Below are 18,032 nucleotides of genomic sequence, written 5' to 3' on the forward strand. Positions count from 1 at the left end.
CGCAAAAATTATGGAAGACGTGAGCTATTCCCCTCGCTGAGAAACGCGTGTTGATGTAGGCCGAGTAAAATCAGACAACCGCAAAATGATATCTCCGTTTGATATGTTTGCTTCCTGCCTTGCCTATTTCGTCTTGGTTTTCTAGAGCAGACCTGAACAAACTCCTAAAAAATGCCATGGGACGCTGATGAGGAGAGGTAGCTAGGAAAAGCCTAGAACAAGCTCAGTACGAAATAAAGTTGATGATCTGGATTGAAGTTTTCTTTCGTCACTTGGCCATTCGGGGATTGTCTCTCCAACAGGAGATCAGAAACCTAATCGAAATTTGAAGGTTAGAAATCATAAGCCAGGCGTGATTCGAATCGAGGACTGTCTTTAACCCTAATGTGATGAGAATCGCTACACAGGTCACACGACAACAGATTATGTGTGTAAACTAACCGAGGCCCAACGCCCACCGTCAGCCCGCGCCCTCTCAAGTTGCCGAAACAGCTCAAGGTAAAAATTCTCATTTGTGAGTGTCCGATTCGTTCTCTATGTTATGCTGAAGGTTTGGTTTTGTGATAAAATCAAAGAAAGAAACCATCTCAATCTCCAACTTTCTCCTTAGACTCAATTTTCTAGATGGCTCCAGAGAAGAAGGAACGAAAGACTCGATCGGCTCTATCCGATGTGGTAACTCGTGAATACACAATCCACCTACACAAACACGTTCACGGTCTTGGATTCAAGAAGGTAAGGGATAATTCAGAACTCAAGTCATCGAAATCAAGATCATTTGCCTGAATCGAGATGATGTTTTCATGAAATTAGAGGGCCCCAAGAGCTGTGAAGGCTGTTACTGAATTTGCTCGTAAGGCTATGGGAACTCAAGATGTTCGAATTGATCCTTCTCTCAACGCTGCCATTTGGAACAAGGGTATCAGGAACGTACCACGGAGGATTCGAGTCAGGCTTGCTCGTATGTATCTTTTTGATGATTCCTCTTTTCTCTCTCGCTGTGTCCCCCATTTTGTGTCCTTATAAAATGGGTAGCTGATTATATCTTCACGCATTGTAGGTCAGCGTCACGATGACGAGGACTCAAAAGAGAAGCTTTACACTTTAGCTACTTTTGTTGACGTGGTTGAATTCAAGGCAAGTCAACTCTTTCAATTAAACTATTCAGCTTATCTCAAGTATTGCTATCCAAACTTCCGATCATTTACTAATTTCATTCATGATGGTTATGGAATTTTTGATTTATATAGGGATTGGAAACACAAGTTGTTGAAACCAATGATGCATAAATCTAAGCAATCGATTGAAAGATTCTTATAATCCTGTATGATCATCCTACACATGCCTTACCCTATGAGTTTAACTACAATGTTTCTTCAACGTCGCCAATCATTTGCCTACTGCGAGCTCAACTCCTTTTATTCGAGCCTCCCAAAACCGCCTCTCATGACTGATTCCATCACTTCAGGATCTGGATTCATGTGGGAGTATTTCAAACCGGACCAAGTGTTACTGCTCAGTCAAGTTGACGATTACAAGATTTATTATCTCTTAATTATGTGACCTTGTCAGTGTTGATGTCTGCTCGGGATTTGTGCTTTGCCTTATCATGCTGCCACCATTTTATGAGATACGGGGCTTCCATCGGAATCCTTGGTTGCGAATAAGAAGACCAATTTTCAACCCTGGGTGCGCTCCCGAGACTACGTGAGCATCTGCTGTGAGGACTGGTATGTCAACTTTCAAGCAGACCTGACCTGGGAAATGCAAGTCTCTCAGGGGCTCCTTTGCAACCCATGGATCAATACCCAGTCGCCGCTCTTTATAAGCCAGCTATAATTGAGAAATAAGTCCGCCTTATATGTGCGATGCATCAGTTCAAAATAATATAAAGGTACACCTCACAGTGGAACCCAGCATAATGCTTTTTTTAAAAAAAGAACCTGGGAATCACTTTGTGCATTGGCAAGGGTCAGTTTGGATACCGCGACAAGATACTCTCTGACAAGATTTCACACCAAAATTGTAACAACATGCCAGAGAGTATCTTTCTACAAACTCAACCAGATATTCAAAGTCTGGTAGTTCCTCAATCAACATTTCTTTCTTTTCAGACAGTCTTCTATTTCAAGACTATCCCAGTTCTAGCCTCTTTTCAAATCAAAATTATTCATTTTATCTTGTTATCGTTGGCTTCTTATTTCCTCAAGTTCAATCTCTTCTTTTTACTTGCTCAAGCCTGCTATGCTTTGCCCAAGTTGGTTTTTCAAATTGAAATTATTTGTTTTAGCTCTTTAATGTCAGCTTCATAGTCTCTCAAGTCTGCTATCTTTTTACTGGGTCATGTCTGCTATCTTTTTAGTTCCTCAAGTCTCAAGTCCTTTTTACTGGGTCAAGCCTATGGTGATTTTTTTTACTTTTCATTGTTATCATCATCTTGAGCTGGTTCTTCTTGATGATTTCAGTCTTAGTCTGTCTTTCTCAATGGCTACCCCCAAGAAGATAGCTAGACCTTGGGCTAGAAAAGCCATCCAAACAGTTCTGTCTGGAACCGAACCTGCCACCCAACCTACCACTTGACCTGGAAACAAAACAGACAAGAAGAAGTGGGACTTTGTTAAATGTGACAATGAGATCACCCTGATCTATGTCTGCTCAACACCAGCCATGCAATTCACGTGGGAGCATGGGTTTTGGATTTGGGGAGTGCCAGGGTGCTCCTTTTTGATTTTTGAAAGGTGCGCCTTTGGTGGGGGTGTCAGGGCACACCCCCAGGATAAAAGAGCTTTTTTTTCTGGAAAAAACGAGGCACCAAAGCCTCTTATAAGTGTAGATTTTTTATTTTGTATGACATTTAAACACCTTTACTACATTTATCACATAAAGAGATGTTCCTCGTTCCAATCCTCATCTTCAGGAGGAGAGTGAGACACATCAATCATATCTGTATCACCTTCTCCAAAACTTTTTCATTATTAAATAGACTGGTGTTGAAGAGTGTATCCATGTATTCTAATCAATTTAATTGAGAATCTTTGGGGTCTTCAGTATCATCATAATGAACTCTGTCCTCAAATTCTTGAAGTTAATCCATATCTTCAAACTGTACATCTTTGAGAGCATCATTGGATATGTTGACAGTGTGGTGTTTGGATGAAAGATTGGATGAATGTTTTGGGTTCTCAGATCGAAGATTCATATCAATCTGAGACATCATCTTGGGAGTGGTGACATTCATATGTGGACAAGACTTTGTTTTTTGAGCTACCATCCCAGAAAACAGGCTTTTGACCCCAGCAGCGTGAGCTACAATTCCAAAGAGCTTCACAGAAAAGGTCTTGAGATTGTGGGTATTTGGAGTATCTCAAATGTATGTTTCTTTTTAACTTTGGGCATATCTTGATGATGTGTTGGTGTAAACTTTACAGTGTTCGAAGTTAGGATGAAATTGATTAACTTTGAAAGTATTCTGAAGGTGTTAATTGGTGAAAATCAAGGTGGTTCATAGGAAGCTATCCCGCTTCACGTGGCCCATTAGCAGCATTTGCCTAGCTATATAACTAGGGCACGCCCAGGGTGTACGCCCCGGGTGCTCCCCAAGGGTGCGCTTTTCACGCCACACCCACCATGTGACATGCAATGACAAACCCACTGGACCCAAGAATGCTGCAAGTGCTCATGGATTCAAAGCCCCAGTTTGGAACACCACTGTTTTAAGGCTCAAAGGTAGTAAAACAAAGAAGATTGATGGTAAAGCCAGCTTACCTAAAACAGCTTTGAACTGCAAGTCAAGATGGTACATGTAGTGGTGTAAAAGCTATGGTTTTATTTTTTGGATTTTGGGAGATTGCAATTCTTTCTGTTGAGATCTTGTGGTCAAACATCTCATTCATAACTTCTCAAATTTTTGACATGAAGCCCTTAGCATCTGATATCAAAACCATATGGTTGGAATGCACCTAGAAAACATGAGGAACAGTGAAGTCAGCAATGCCCTTGGGTGTCCAGTCACAACAGTTCAATCTGTCATTGCTAGATTCAAGATCAAAGGTTCAGTTGAGCATCAAAAACTGTTGAGTCAACCATCCCTGTTGACCAATTGCAATCTCCAAAATCTTGAGTGTGATGTCAAACAGTCTCAACAAGATCCCATTTGTGATATATTCCAGGGATCTGCAACAAAAGCAAGTGCTACTACAATCTAACTGGCTCTGAAATTCCTTGCTTACAACTTGGTAGTAGCAATTGTCAAGCCCTATCTGAGTGATAAACATAAAGTGACATCTTGAATCTGCAAAGAACTATTCAGCGTGGATAGTGGACAATTGGAAGCGAGTCATTTGGACCAATGAATCCACCTTCAAGATTGGAAAGCCATATTCAAAGGTTTGGGTGTGGCAAAAAGTGGCTGAAAAATATGATGCATCCTGTTTGGTACCCTCTCTCAAGTTGGTTCATAGTTCAGTGATGGTCTGTGTTGGTTTCTTCCACGGAAGCTCAAGCTCATCATCATGGATCCCGGTGTGGTGATCAATTTATGGGATCAATCAAAGAAAGTTAATCATAAGTAGTTTACCAAGTTATTAGAAAAGCTCAGTGTAAAGAAAAATTCAAAATTGATGAAATCTGATCAATAGAAGCTATTTAAGGCTTATAAATTGCAAATTACAATATGATGAGGCTGTTTTATTTCAAACAAATTATTAAGATGAATAGGAATTATTAGCAAAATGATTGTGAAAAGAAAATAAACAAAAACATTGGAAAAAGTCAAAAATATAGGTATACAGGCTAGGAAATGGCTTTTAGGGTAGTAATATTAGGTTTATGGGTTTTGGGAGATTATAATATGAAGGAAAATAATTATATTAGACAGTGGTAATTTTAATATTGATGGCTGATAAGGAGCAATAAAAGTTATTAGGAAAACAGCACTTTTTCAAAGTTGGTAAAAAAGGGTTTTACGGGTAGTTTACATATGTGATGGTTGTCAGCCCTGAGCCCTAATTACAGTACCATGGGCTAACAGTACCATATGTAATATCAAAATATTGTATAAAGCCATAAGCTACATCTCAAGGCTCAGTGTCAAGATCCACTTAAACACATGTATGTAATGTATTAAATACATAGTAAACCTAACCCAAGTGTCAACCACAAGTTGACACGTGAATAGACAAGACTCACACGCCAACCAAAAGTTGACGCTGAAACTGAGACTATATAAACCCCCCCTTCTTCCCTAGAATCACCCCCCATCTTTTTACTAAAATCACAACACAGAACCACATTTTACTTGACTCCTACTGAGAGGATCTTCAAGTACGTGGTTAGTTGTGTAGCTTGTTAAAGACCATTCTTGAGAATTACAGGTTCCATTGCTGAACACCCAAGGTACTGATTTCTAAGAGCCCAGGGCATTCATTGTCTCTAGAAATAAACCTTAAAGTAGCAAAGCTTCCTCCTTTTTAAGGAGTCTAAAGTAGCCTTCAGGATCTTTGGTTTACCAAAGTGTAAAGCCTGCCCCTCACAGTCTCACAAGGTTAGAGAACATTAGCTCTTTATTGCCCTTATCTTTCCTTTCCCTTTCTCAAATCCTCTTCTTAGAGGTCAACTAGCTGTAGTCTTCACTTGGGTGTACCACGTGAAGACCACACCTTCCTTTTCCTACTCTATTTTCTGTGAAGAGTATGCCTAACAGACGTGTACTCCTCACCATGGTGGTATTAGAGCATCCCCAACACGCCGCCGGAAACATAACCTTTACATAGGGTTTGCCTAAAATTTCTGACAGAAACGTAATGTCAAAATTATGTTTGCAAAGATTTTCCAAAAAACAGCCTCCAGCGTGAGTAAAAAGTTGCACAGTTGGCCATGGGCGTGACTTTGTTTATTCCACCAGCTGGAATATGTACGGCCCGTTCTAATTGTTTCTAGCTGAGCCAGAAACCTCTGAAAATGTGATTTCTCACAATTTGCACACGTTGAGACAACAAAACTTGCCTCTTTTGTTCCTTCGTGTCCTATCTCAACAGTTTGAAGCACATATCACCACAACCTCAATCAGATCAAGCGGTGATCCATGCAATTGATCTGGTTGTGTCCTATCCTTAGATAGGGGTAGAAACCCAAAGCTCATATTCAGCTTGCGCGGTGCTGCCTACTGAAGCTGAAGCTGAAATACAGGTGTCCAAGTGTCATTTGTGACACCTGTACCAGGTTTCCAGTTCCCGGCACATTGGGGATGCTCTTAGTGATATATAAGGTTTCCAAGTGGATCTTCCGGGACTTTTAAGGTTATAGAAGATTATGTAATATTACAGGAGCAGGAGAGTGTTAGCAATAGCTGTGTAAAGAAGTAAAAAGGTGTGAATTTTGTTGAAAACAGTGGTTTTCAGCTTATTGCATATTTCAAATGAGGTCAGAATTGGATGGTAGATGGCTCATTCAATGCAGAAGCATAGATTACATAATGTACAAGTGTTAAATCACTAGTAACAGAGGTTTGTGAAGAAAGTTATAGGAGGCATAAGAAATTGGTCTGAACTTCGAATTTTACACTTACATGCATACATGTAACAGCATTTACATAGCAAACCTTAACTTCACAACTCAATAACTCACCCATTACTCATCAGAAGTACTTGATATGGTGCTTATTATTAATCATCATCACGAGCTCTATAAGATAAACTTTAGTATTCAAAAATTAGACATCATCTGAAAAAACCCATGACTTCAAAAATAGGTTTTCAGCCAGATTACAAGGAAAAAATCACCTGTAGTCGTTGTAAGAAGAACTGTGTAACATCTAGTTACATCCTTGATCACTTTGGCTGTGTAAATTACATCATCTAGTAACAATGTCATTACATTGCGTCATTACATGAATATTAGGGGTTTTTGGTCGAAATTGATTGGTTTCTAGGGCTGTTGACCATTGTAAGAGTTGTTACACATTGATATACATACTCACAGATGATTTTGGGATTGTTGTTCCCCTTTCATCCTATACATTTGTTGTAGTGTTATAAATCATCATTTATTCACTACATTTGTACTAATTTCACTTAAATCCGCCCCTTCAAAGCAAGGAGAAATTTATTTATGTGTGTTAAAGACTATAAGTCTCTTTGGGAATAATAGGGCAGTTCAAGTTAACCCAAAATGTTGTAAAATTATAAGTCTTTTAGCCTCAATGCACTGTAAAATTGTAGACTTTCAACTTTGGTTGGCACAAGTATGTGCTCCTCAGGTAGGGCTTTCTCAGAGTTTTTCCGACTTTGAAATTTATAAGCAGCATCTTGCTGTAGGCACAGTTCTGTTTTAGGGCTTTGTCAAACTTGAACTGCCCTAATACTTCAAACAGTATTGCTAGTAATTGATGTTGTTTTGTAGACTTTTGTGCTTAAAAACTGGAATAATACTTATTAAAACTATTGAAAAGTTTTCTCTGGTGCCTGTTATCTTTCTCTCTGTTATCACAAAGTGGCCAGCAAGTGCCCTTGTGCTGGTTTCTTTGAAGAAGGCAGTCTTTAGGCAACTGCTACTATTCATATATTAGTGGACTATCCCTTCTTATTTGACATAAGGAAGTTAACCCAACAATTGAATATGCTATGACTGGATCAGGTAAGGCCAAATATGTGGTGTAAGCAAACATGGAATGGTAGGATATTGGCCAGTGCAAATATCATTAGCCCATAATTGGAAAAAGGAGCAAGACTTACTGATAGAGGAGAAACAAAGTGGTTCAAAAATAAAATAAAATGGACTGATGGATGCATGATTAAAGAAAACTGAAAAACTTGAGCTTTATAATTGTGTAGTGGAGAGGTGAAGTGATGAAAATGATTGCAGCCAAAAGGGGAAAAAGAGGATACATATGTTGAAATAGGAATAAACAGTAACAGAGATGAAAAATTCAAAAAAAGTTGAGAAAACAGAAGAAGAAAAAGGAAGCGGAAAAGACAAAATGAAAAAGACACTTTTGAAGGCACTTTTGAAGGCACCAAAAAGGAAGATAAAGGGTAACATGAAAGTCTCAATGAGATATAAATAGAGGCCTTCAAGCCAAGGATGAGATTGAAATCATTGCACATTGCACATCTTAGGGGACATATGTTCACTAACGTTGTATATGACTCAAAGTCAAGATGTGTCAATTGAGACACCTTGAAGGCAGAAGTGCTGAGCTTTTGGCTTGAGTGGGGGTCTTACCAATTTACATCTGTTCAATCCAATGAGTTAATCATCAACTTTGCACAATGTGCTTTTTGCATTCAATGACTCAAGTCATGATTATCACAGAGAATGAATCCTCTGCTAGAAGCTTTCAGGATGAACAAGTACCTGAAGAAGATATTGAAGATACTTTTGATATCAGCTTGCTTTTACAGCTGTTTGCAGAAAAAATTCCATCGTCCAGTTTTTTTATTTTTTATTTTTTCAAGTTGCACTAAAAATTATCAACGTAGATTCTACAATAAGAGCTGTAGGAGGCTGTACTCAACTTTTTTGAGGGTGTGAAGTTTGTGAAAGATCACAAGTAATGCTGCCTTTGTATCTGAAATGCACAAGCTTTCTCAACCTTTGGTGAGGAGACTCTGTGCAATCTTTAACAATTAGCACATCATGACGTACAGCTGCTCTTGTGTAGAATCTGCGTTGGCAATTTTTAGTGCAACTTAAAAAAATAAAAAATAAAGAAAACTGGATGATGGCATTTTTTCTGCAAACAGCTGTACAAGTTGCTAGGCTCTTTATATTCAAGAACTTTGGGTCTAACACCTGTTTTTGTTGTCTTGGAATCTATCCAAGACATTGTTTTTTCTTGCCTGGTTTTTCCGAGCGTGCACACTGCAATGCTGCAAGGTCAGAGGGCAGAAGCGACCGCAAAAACCCAATGTTTCTGCCAGTCAAGTAGCTGCAACTCTTCGCCGCTTCCTTGTGTATTCCCTTCAATTATGGTGTTCAAACATGCGCAAGAAATTTGCAAGTTGCGAGAAAGTTCTGTACAAGTTCTTTCAAACATCTTGCATAGAACTTGCACAAAACTTGCAGACTTAAGAAAGTTATGTGTGAACCTAGGCTTCCCCGCTTCGAGGACTCAGTTTGCCCTTGATGAGAAAGGGTAAACACATACAGCAGGGGGTTGTGAAAAAATTAATTAAGCAAGATCCGTGCAAGATTTCTTGCACGGATCTTGCACGGATCTTGCACATCGGTTTTGCAAATTTCTTGCACATGTTTGAACACCATAAATTTGTGCTTTTGATTTTCAGTGGATTTCCTGCGTTATCAAATATTAGCTCATATGACAATGACATACTCTCTGCTAACGTCTCATGGGGAGATGGACGATTGATGAAGCTACGGATGCAATCTGCTTGTCAACATCTTGCAAAGTGTTCTAGATTTCTGCGGGCTGATGTTTTGTTCGATCAACGGCAATGAACAAATGAGGAGTTACAAGTTCTTGCTTGTGAAAGTTTATTACATGATTTTGCCTTCAATCACCCTTTCAGGAAAAGACGTCTTTCGAGGCAATAGGGGTACACAAACTTGAACACCCGACCTAAAAACCCATGGACAAAACAATCGGGCTGTCATGGGTTTTGTCCATGGGTTTTTAGGTCGGGTTTTCATGTTTGTGTACCCCTAATGACTACCCAATGCTCTCAATCAGACCTAATCAGACTCTATCAGATTCAAGCCTTATGGTGCGAAAACGATCCAATTACAGATCGGCTTCTGATTCTTGCTGAAGCCGGTTATCCCTACGGCCCGGTACGTCGAGAAACCCACTGTATGTACAAGGCCCTTCGAGAGGGTTCCGGCCTAACCGGCGTCAAGCCTGTTTTCAGCACCGGTGGTTTTCAGGCTGGCGTGGTTTAGGTTAGCCGTGGTTTCTTGCTTCTCGCCGATTGACACCACACGTCGAGACTTTTGGAGTCGGTCTTGATGGATGACAGCCCGAATTGTGACCGAAACTGTAATCGGTCTCACGGCTCAAGATACAGCTCGGCATACTTCCGGGGATCGACTGGCCTATCTGAGTCAAGATGTTATGGAAAAGCTTACGAAGATCTAAAATTCCCTTCTCAAACCACCGCCGCGCCTCCTTTTCAACCTTGATGACCGTACCAATCGAACGTGATTTTGGTCCTATATCACAGCCTTTGGTACCTTAAATGTTCCTGAATTCGAAACCAAAACCACTCAACCATAAACATTACATCATCGTGATTTATAATTAAAAGGAAATGTGCATAAACGGTCATGAGATTGATTTTATATAAAATCATTTGACGTCTTCCTTTCCGACTTGTTACTTTTTGTTCCGATCATTTCTACTCTATCTATCTTCTTTACCACTTTTTACGTACCAACTTCTAATATTTGTTTTTTTGTTCTTTTTGGAAACCTTTGATTTTCTATACCCTTCTTTATTGAGAAAGCAGAAATTCATCAACAACAATCACTCACACACTCTTTGATTTAATTCCAAAGAAACCCGTTTTCCTTTGAAAAACTTCACCAACACATTCATTTATTAATTTACAGTCTTTTTGATATAACTTTCGTTTGGTGAACTATTTGAAGTTTTTTTTTGGTTTTAATTTAATTGATTTACAGACAATTGAAAGGAAAGGAAAAGAGACGATAGAAGGGTGAGTATTGAAAGTTTTTAGATTTGAAAACCAACTGGCAAGAAAGTTTGATTGGTATGGCTTTTAATGTGATGTTTTGTGCTGTTTGTTGTTTTTCTAGAAAGTTTTCTCAAGATCGATCAAGTAGAGTCTTTTTGGTAAGAGTTAAAATCACGTTTTCATTCTTTTTCACATTGACTTTCTTTTATCTTTTTCACTCTTTACTTTTCTCACATTTTACACATTTTTCAATTCAATTTGATTTTACACACTTGAGAAGAAGATGTTGAGGAACTCAACTTCAAGTCCCCATGAGAGTCGGACATCAGCAAAGTTTGAAGGGTGATGTGACATGAGAATTGAGGAATAAGTGACGACTATTATGTACAAGAGTGTGTGAAGTGAAGTTGTTAAGGTTGTGAAGAAAGTTAAGTAAGACTCAAAGAATGTTGAATGATTCGATGGAATGTGAAGATTTGGTACATCCCACTCGAATTGGTAATGCTGATTACAATCTCACTTGACCATTGAATCGTGCCATTGGAATTGGAATTGGATGATGATATCATCAAATATAGATTTATAGTCCACTCTCACTTTCCGACTTGTCCTTCGACTTTCCTCAATTTACTCTCTCTTACTACTCTTTCTCATCCTTTGAAGTTTGATTCCTAATTTCCTTCTTTTATCATATTAAGTTTTGATTTTCCTCTTGAAAACCTATTTCAAATCGCACCAGTTATCAACATATATTTCAAGACCAGAGATATTCCCAACCATAAACTTGATGACATACGATCAACCCATACAACTCTAGATGAGCTGTAGTTCTTAGCTATTTTTTTCTGTTTTTGGATCGATCGAGAATTGATTTGAAGTGATTTTGCATAAAAGTATCTCTTAAATTGACCTTCTATCCAGCCATCTTTTGGGCTTTAATAATTTGTACCTATTGAAGGTTTTCTACCATTTCTAATTGACCTTTGCATGGTTCTAGGAAGAAAAAAAAGTTCTGTCGATCGGATACAAAGTGATATAACTGATTGGATTCAATCCTAAAGAAAACTCCATTCTAGTTCTTCATCTACACATCCTTCATGAACCTTCCTCTGATCTTTTAATAAAATCTTTTGAATTCATTTATCGAAATCAACACTTCATCTTTAGTACATCCCACTATACATCTCTCTCCCTCATCGCTTGTGATTCCTTGTGATTCCTTGCAATTCCTTGTCAAACCTTTCTACCCAACAAAACATCAAAAACTTGTACTAGCAGACCCACTAACTTAAAAACTGATCCTGCTTTTCAACCCCATACACATCAACCCTACTCGATTCGATTTTTTTTCAACTTCAGTAGCATCAGCATCATTCGACTCAAGTGTTTCATCAAATCAACTTTGAAGACTTCATCTAGCTCAAAATGGTCTCATCAGTTCTATCCAACCTCACCTCTCAATCTCGTCTCAACTCTCCTGGAATTCCTAAACGTCGATCTACTCAATCCAGTCGATCTCGTCTGAATGCTTCTAACTCTTCCTCTTCGTCTCAACCAAAACCCAGCCGAAATCCTGATCATGATCGCGAGTTGATGACTATGTTGTTGGTGGGTGAATATCGTGAAGAAGCTCAAGAGTACATGCTTCAACTGGATGTACGTCATTTTGATCTCAGTTTCATACCAACTCATCTCACACTAAAAAAAATCTGATGATTTTTTTTACATTCAACAATAGGCTGAAACTATTCCAGCAGTAGAGACTATGGATCTTCAACCCGAGTTAGAATGGTTCATGCGACCATTTTTGATTGATTTTATGATTGAAATTCACCAACAATACCGCTTAAGACCCGAAACACTATATTTGGCCGTTAATATTGTGGATCGCTATGTAGCTAAGCGAGTAGTTTTCAAGAAACATTATCAACTCGTTGGTTGTGCTTCCCTTTGGATTGCTGCTAAATATGAGGATGCAAAGGAACGAGTCCCAGGTGTTGGGGAACTGAGTGCGATGTGTTGTGGAGCTTATGAAGAAGCTAGTTTTGTTCAAATGGAAGGACATGTACTTACCACCATTGGTTGGCAACTTGGACATCCTACTCCTGAAGCGTTTTTGAGGATTCGATTGGCCGATGAACTTTCAAAGTCGATGATGGTCACCAAATCTCAATCTTTACAACATTCCAATACCACCCTTGCTCATTTGACTAGGTTTCTTATGGAGCTCAGTCTCTTTGATCGAGCGTTTGTTGGGATTAGATCAGTAGAGATTGCAGATGGAGCTTTAATGTTGGCTAGATTTATACTTGGTTCACCTTGTCAAGTTGAGTTTTTGTTTATCTTTCACCAATTTGATGATGTTATTTGTTTACCAATTTGTTGTTTTGTTTCCAATAGTCTGCAGATGAGAATGCGGGAGCGAAACGAGTGATGAACATGTTGGATGAACAGCTTGGGGAACGGTTCAGTACGATTTCCGCCGTCGTGGTAAAGAAGTACAATTACGGATACTTTTCACGAGCCTCAAGAGTAGTAGGAGATTGGTATGGAGCAGGACATCGATTGAGTAGACCAGCTCCACCTCGATCGATTTCATCACTCTCGATCAGTTCATCACCTACTTCGTCGGTCTTGACGATGTCCTCTTCATCCCGAAGATCCGTTACTTGGTCTTCACCTGGTTCTTCGGTCAAAGCTGAGGAAGAAGAGGACGCTGAATTGGAAGAAAAGATGATGATGATGGGTGAGGGTAAACGGTCAACTGATGGTGCTAATCGGTACCCATCAGCTGGTTTAGTGGAATCTCCTACGATGCCAGAACGATTGAAGAACTATCACTTATCCACCAGTGCTCCACCACCATCTCCTTCGATTTCTTGAGTCATTCAACTCACCTCGGACATACTCTTGCTTTCTTGATTCGCTCTGAACTCTTAATTCTCTTCTTGTCCTCATCATCTCTTTTCTTGGGAACGATTATCGATACTTTTCGTTCTTCTCCTTGTCTTACACTCACATTCTTTTTGTGTTGTTGTTGCTGTTCTTCATCGTCTACTCTCATACCATGATGATTGTTTTTTTGTCTAGGCAAAGAAAACACAGAAAATCTAACATGGTCCTCCCTTACTCTTATTTATCTTTTCATCTGTTATTAGTGTTTCCTTTTTTCATTTTCTTAATCATTAATGTCCTTGTTTGTTTTCTTGAAAGTTCTTTTTTTTTCTCTGAGTATATGTGAACTTTGGATGATTTCTTTTTCTGATTCTTCTTTTCTCTGATTTTTCTTCTTATGATTAAGATTTTAGAGAATAAAGGAAATGAAAGAAAATATTGATGATCTTATTTGAACAAGACTGACCAATCTTTTTGAGAAATTTTGTTCATGTCTTGAGAGCTAAAAGAATGGAGGATTTGTAAGGAATCCAATCCATTCCTAGTGTTGTTTTTATTTTGTTTTTCTCGCAAGCGGTATAGGTTCGTTGAGTAAGACTTCTTGATCAGGCAAACTTTGAATCATGATTCTTTCAGCTATTCGAGCAATATCACCTGAATAAGTCAAAGAAGTAACCCACAAGAGATTGATTATCATGTTTGCTTCAAAATTGAACCCCCTACTCATGTTTTGATATGGCATCATCCAGCTTCCCAATCTCAATATACAACTAGTTCAACACTCAGAATCATAACACATTCACGATGGATGCACTATATGCAAAACTATCATCCCTCAATTTTACATCTCAAATGAACACGTGATTTGTAGTAGTAAACCACACAAATGAAAGAATAAAGTGAAATGAAATCATATTGATAAATTCTTATAACCCAAAGCTACCACAGAAAGCAAGATCATTCCTTGCATGACTTGGTTTAGGTTTTTCATTTCCATTTTCTGAAGAGCGGTATCAGGTTAAGTCAGGTTGAGAGCCATAGACTAATTGGCAAGCCCGCGAGTCTCTGATCGCTGACCGTCCGAAACTTGTTTGTCATCTAGACTCCCGCTCAATAATCTCCCTCAAAATTTCGAACCCTTCGATAAGGCTTGGAGATGACTGCACAACCTCAGCACAAAAGAGCTCGGAGGAAGGTGAAAATCACTGCGATGTGCCGAAAACTGTAAGACTATTTTCACTGCATGACGCTGGGTAACGGTTGTAGTATTGTAATGTAAAAATTCAAGAAGTCTGGTGCGCTCTTTGCTGATAAATGCTGGGCTATATGGGATTTGGTCAAAACTGTGTCTACTTGCTCTTCCTCTTCGAAGCCTTCACAGATTGACACAACGCCTTCTCTTGATTGCTAGGAAGAAAACGCTAGGAAGCAAACTACCTGAAGCGGTTTTTCGACGCAGGTGAGCATAAAGATCTACCGTGAGGGCAATGCAGGAGTTTGGTCAAAACAGGTAGCTTGCACTGTAAAGCGCAGAGGCGCAGTGAATGTTTCCAAATATGCCATCTTCACAGAAAGGAATCCTCTCATGTTTCGAAAAAACGCATAAATTTATAAAGCTCCTCTGACGTCCAGTCCAAGAGCCCAACTGGCACTCGTGACAAATAAAGAACACACAATATGAATTCTTTCGCGCCCTTGATTCTGTTAGCATCGCTCTTCTGTAAACATCTATCTGCACAAGGAAATGTTGCTTTGCTCAGGAACCTACCCAATCAGGCTACTTCATCTGCTTCCGATGTTAAATCTATCATGGTGAATAGGTCAACTTTCACCGCACCTGAAGATAATCTTATTGCTGAAAATCAAATTGGCACAATCACAGTAGATAGAACTAGGAAAAAATCCAAAAGTAGGCATAGAGAAGACTCTTCGCGTGTTCCGGAGAAGAAAATGAAGATCAAACCAACTGGCAATGGCCAAGGCCCATCCTTGATTGGAGAAGCAAGTGCCACGAGTGGTGTCCTCCAACCTGCGCCCCCACTGGACGCTGTACCCTATTCATTTTTCTTTCAGTCAGCCAAAAAGGTCTCTGCAAGTACTACTTATTCACTCGTCAGAACGCTAGCCGACAGTACCCAGAGATTGGTCTCAAAACTAGGTACATCTTTGCAGCCTTGGGATTCATGGATTCATGCAAATGAAGGCTTAGCACTAGAGTGCATTAATACGGCACATCTGGTGTTACACAAATATACCTTGCCAGGATGGAACAGGACTTGGGTTTTGGGTATTGTTGCTGGGCTTGTCAAGCATGTGACTCCAAAATCAACAAACATAGTCAATGAATTGAAAAATCCTCGTTGGAAGAATCATGTTTATTTGGAGATTCAAGCAGCCATTGGTTTGCCATATATTCACTGCTAAATTTAACTTGATACATGGGCCTGATTGGTGTGACAATGTGTCTCTCCTAAAAACAGAATTTGAGGAATCATTTACACAAAAATTCCAGTCACTATTCTCATCACCAAAGTTGGACATGACAAACCCAGGTAAGTATACATTTTCCTCAGCAGTTTTGGAATAAAACAATTTGAAGTTACTGCTCCAGTTCTGACGTATGAAACATTCTATTAGGTTTAGAGGAATGCTTATCAAGGGCCAGCTTGTTGAAATCACATAATGATGTCAGGGAAATCTATTTCAAAGACAAAACAAGTTCAACTGACATTGATAAATTTGTGTGCAATCACCTACTGGATATCAAACTTCCTGAAGAAGACAAGAGTATCAAGGCCATGATACAAAGCTTTGCCAGCTATTTCAAGAATGTTGAAATGCCTAGCTGGGAAGGAACATATGGCAAGGCAATTTTGATTTACCTTATGAGTCATTGGCAGAATGTAAATGGAGTAGATATCGATGCACTTCTGAGATGGACTGAGACCCAATTTGAGCTCTACAGAGATCTTCATCTACCTTTCTTCAAGGCCAAAATTAAAAAAATCCTCAAGAAACCAGAAATGATTGAAAGTGGGATTGACTTTGATGCAACATATCATGAAATGATTGATACTTCTCAAGACTCCATAGGACACAACTTTTTTAAATTATCTGACAACCTCTTTCACTTCCGAGATCTTGAAGAAATCTCAGACAGCGCACTACTTGACAGGTATAAGCTGATGGTCATTGCTTCTCTCATGCATCGTCCCTTGAAAGATTTGGTGATTCATAGCATTGGACACACACCCAATGTTATCCCAAGACTGGTGCCATTTTGGTTGGACAAATTCCCAGATTTGGAAGGTGGACTCCTGAGTATTTTTGATTACAAGCACATGCCCTTCAGAACATGTGAGTTGAATTGCTACAAATGAATTCAATTTGAAAAGAAATCCATCCAGCTAATTGATATCTCTTAGGCCCATATTACTTTGCCAGTGCCCATAGGGATTTATTGCCAGTGTATATGATGGACTATCCTGCAACAGAATACCTAGGAGTGTACCTTGAGAACATTACCCCACTTTTGCCACAGCTTGATCCAAGCTTGGTGAAAACATTACTTTCCATGGTAAAAACAATCTTAATTACCCATGAAGATCATGATGAGATTCCAAAGGTGTACTTGATGGTCCTTGAGGTTATAGATCATGTGGTCAGATATTCTCCAGGGTCAGCAGAGATCTTCTTGAGGCAATTATATGAAGATGCGGAATATAGGCAAATCATGTATAAGAGGGTTGTAGAAGTGCTTGACTCAGGGATCTTTGCTGGTACAATAACAGAGACAAAAGAATGTGTTATGCAATATCACATCCACACATTTTTCTCAATACTACGTGAAATGACAGTGAGTGACTCTATCTCCTTGATTTCATTTTGTAATGTTTCTCGTATTAGATAATTATTGACAAGTGTCTTATATGGAAATGTTTTCAAGTCTCCCTACACAGTTTGGGAGTTTGAGGATCTCTCAAAAGGTGAAGAACATATCAAGAAATTTGCAATATCACTTGAGAAGCATGTTGCACCTTATTCAAGATATAAGATTGATGATCTCCCAGACCCAAGAGCTTACTATCCTAGTATAAATAAATAGAAATGAGATCAAGAACATGAAAATATCCTATTTATGGTGTGATTCCATTACAATAGTATATCAGGGGAATGTTGAGGATGTTAGTTACGTTTTGAGGTTTGTTTTCAAGTGAAGTGTGGTATTTATGGTTTTAGATTTTGTTTCAGCAAGGAGCATGAAGTAAATTCTTCCAGCTAAATTCCTGACAAAAAATTTCTTCATAGTTGAATTAGTGTAAACAAATCTGCTTTGTACAAGTAGATGATCAACATCATCTGATATTTTTTTTGAGAGTGATTAATCCATCATCTGTTTTCTTTTATGGGTGTTTGGTTTGGTACTGGTAGATTACCCTTAATTACCCTCTTTTCTTTTTCACATTGATCTTATTGTCTTTTTTC

The 18,032-nt window shown here is 38.9% G+C and overlaps 3 protein-coding genes across 3 annotated transcripts; all 3 read left to right on the forward strand.

The window, feature by feature from the left end:
* Positions 1-469: 469 nt before the first annotated feature.
* On the forward strand, positions 470-1,289 carry MELLADRAFT_74257 (uncharacterized protein; the record flags this gene model as incomplete). The annotated part of the gene is made up of 5 exons (XM_007406380.1): positions 470-514; positions 611-735; positions 814-961; positions 1,061-1,125; positions 1,251-1,289. The coding sequence occupies 4 exons, from the start codon at positions 625-627 to the stop codon at positions 1,287-1,289; spliced, it is 363 nt and encodes a 120-aa protein (XP_007406442.1).
* A 10,513-nt stretch (positions 1,290-11,802) lies between these two features.
* On the forward strand, positions 11,803-13,993 carry MELLADRAFT_47226 (uncharacterized protein; the record flags this gene model as incomplete). The annotated part of the gene is made up of 3 exons (XM_007406381.1): positions 11,803-12,308; positions 12,391-12,978; positions 13,053-13,993. 3 exons carry the CDS (start codon positions 12,078-12,080, stop codon positions 13,533-13,535), a joined length of 1,302 nt encoding a protein of 433 aa, XP_007406443.1.
* Positions 13,994-15,224: 1,231 nt separating this feature from the next.
* Positions 15,225-17,652, forward strand: MELLADRAFT_60616 (uncharacterized protein; the record flags this gene model as incomplete). The annotated part of the gene is made up of 5 exons (XM_007406382.1): positions 15,225-15,948; positions 16,028-16,099; positions 16,185-16,904; positions 16,973-17,403; positions 17,494-17,652. The coding sequence occupies 5 exons, from the start codon at positions 15,225-15,227 to the stop codon at positions 17,650-17,652; spliced, it is 2,106 nt and encodes a 701-aa protein (XP_007406444.1).
* Between the last annotated feature and the right edge of the window lie 380 nt (positions 17,653-18,032).

This window comes from Melampsora larici-populina (assembly GCF_000204055.1).
Source record: "Melampsora larici-populina 98AG31 unplaced genomic scaffold MELLAscaffold_6, whole genome shotgun sequence".
Classification (NCBI taxonomy): domain Eukaryota; kingdom Fungi; phylum Basidiomycota; class Pucciniomycetes; order Pucciniales; family Melampsoraceae; genus Melampsora; species Melampsora laricis-populina.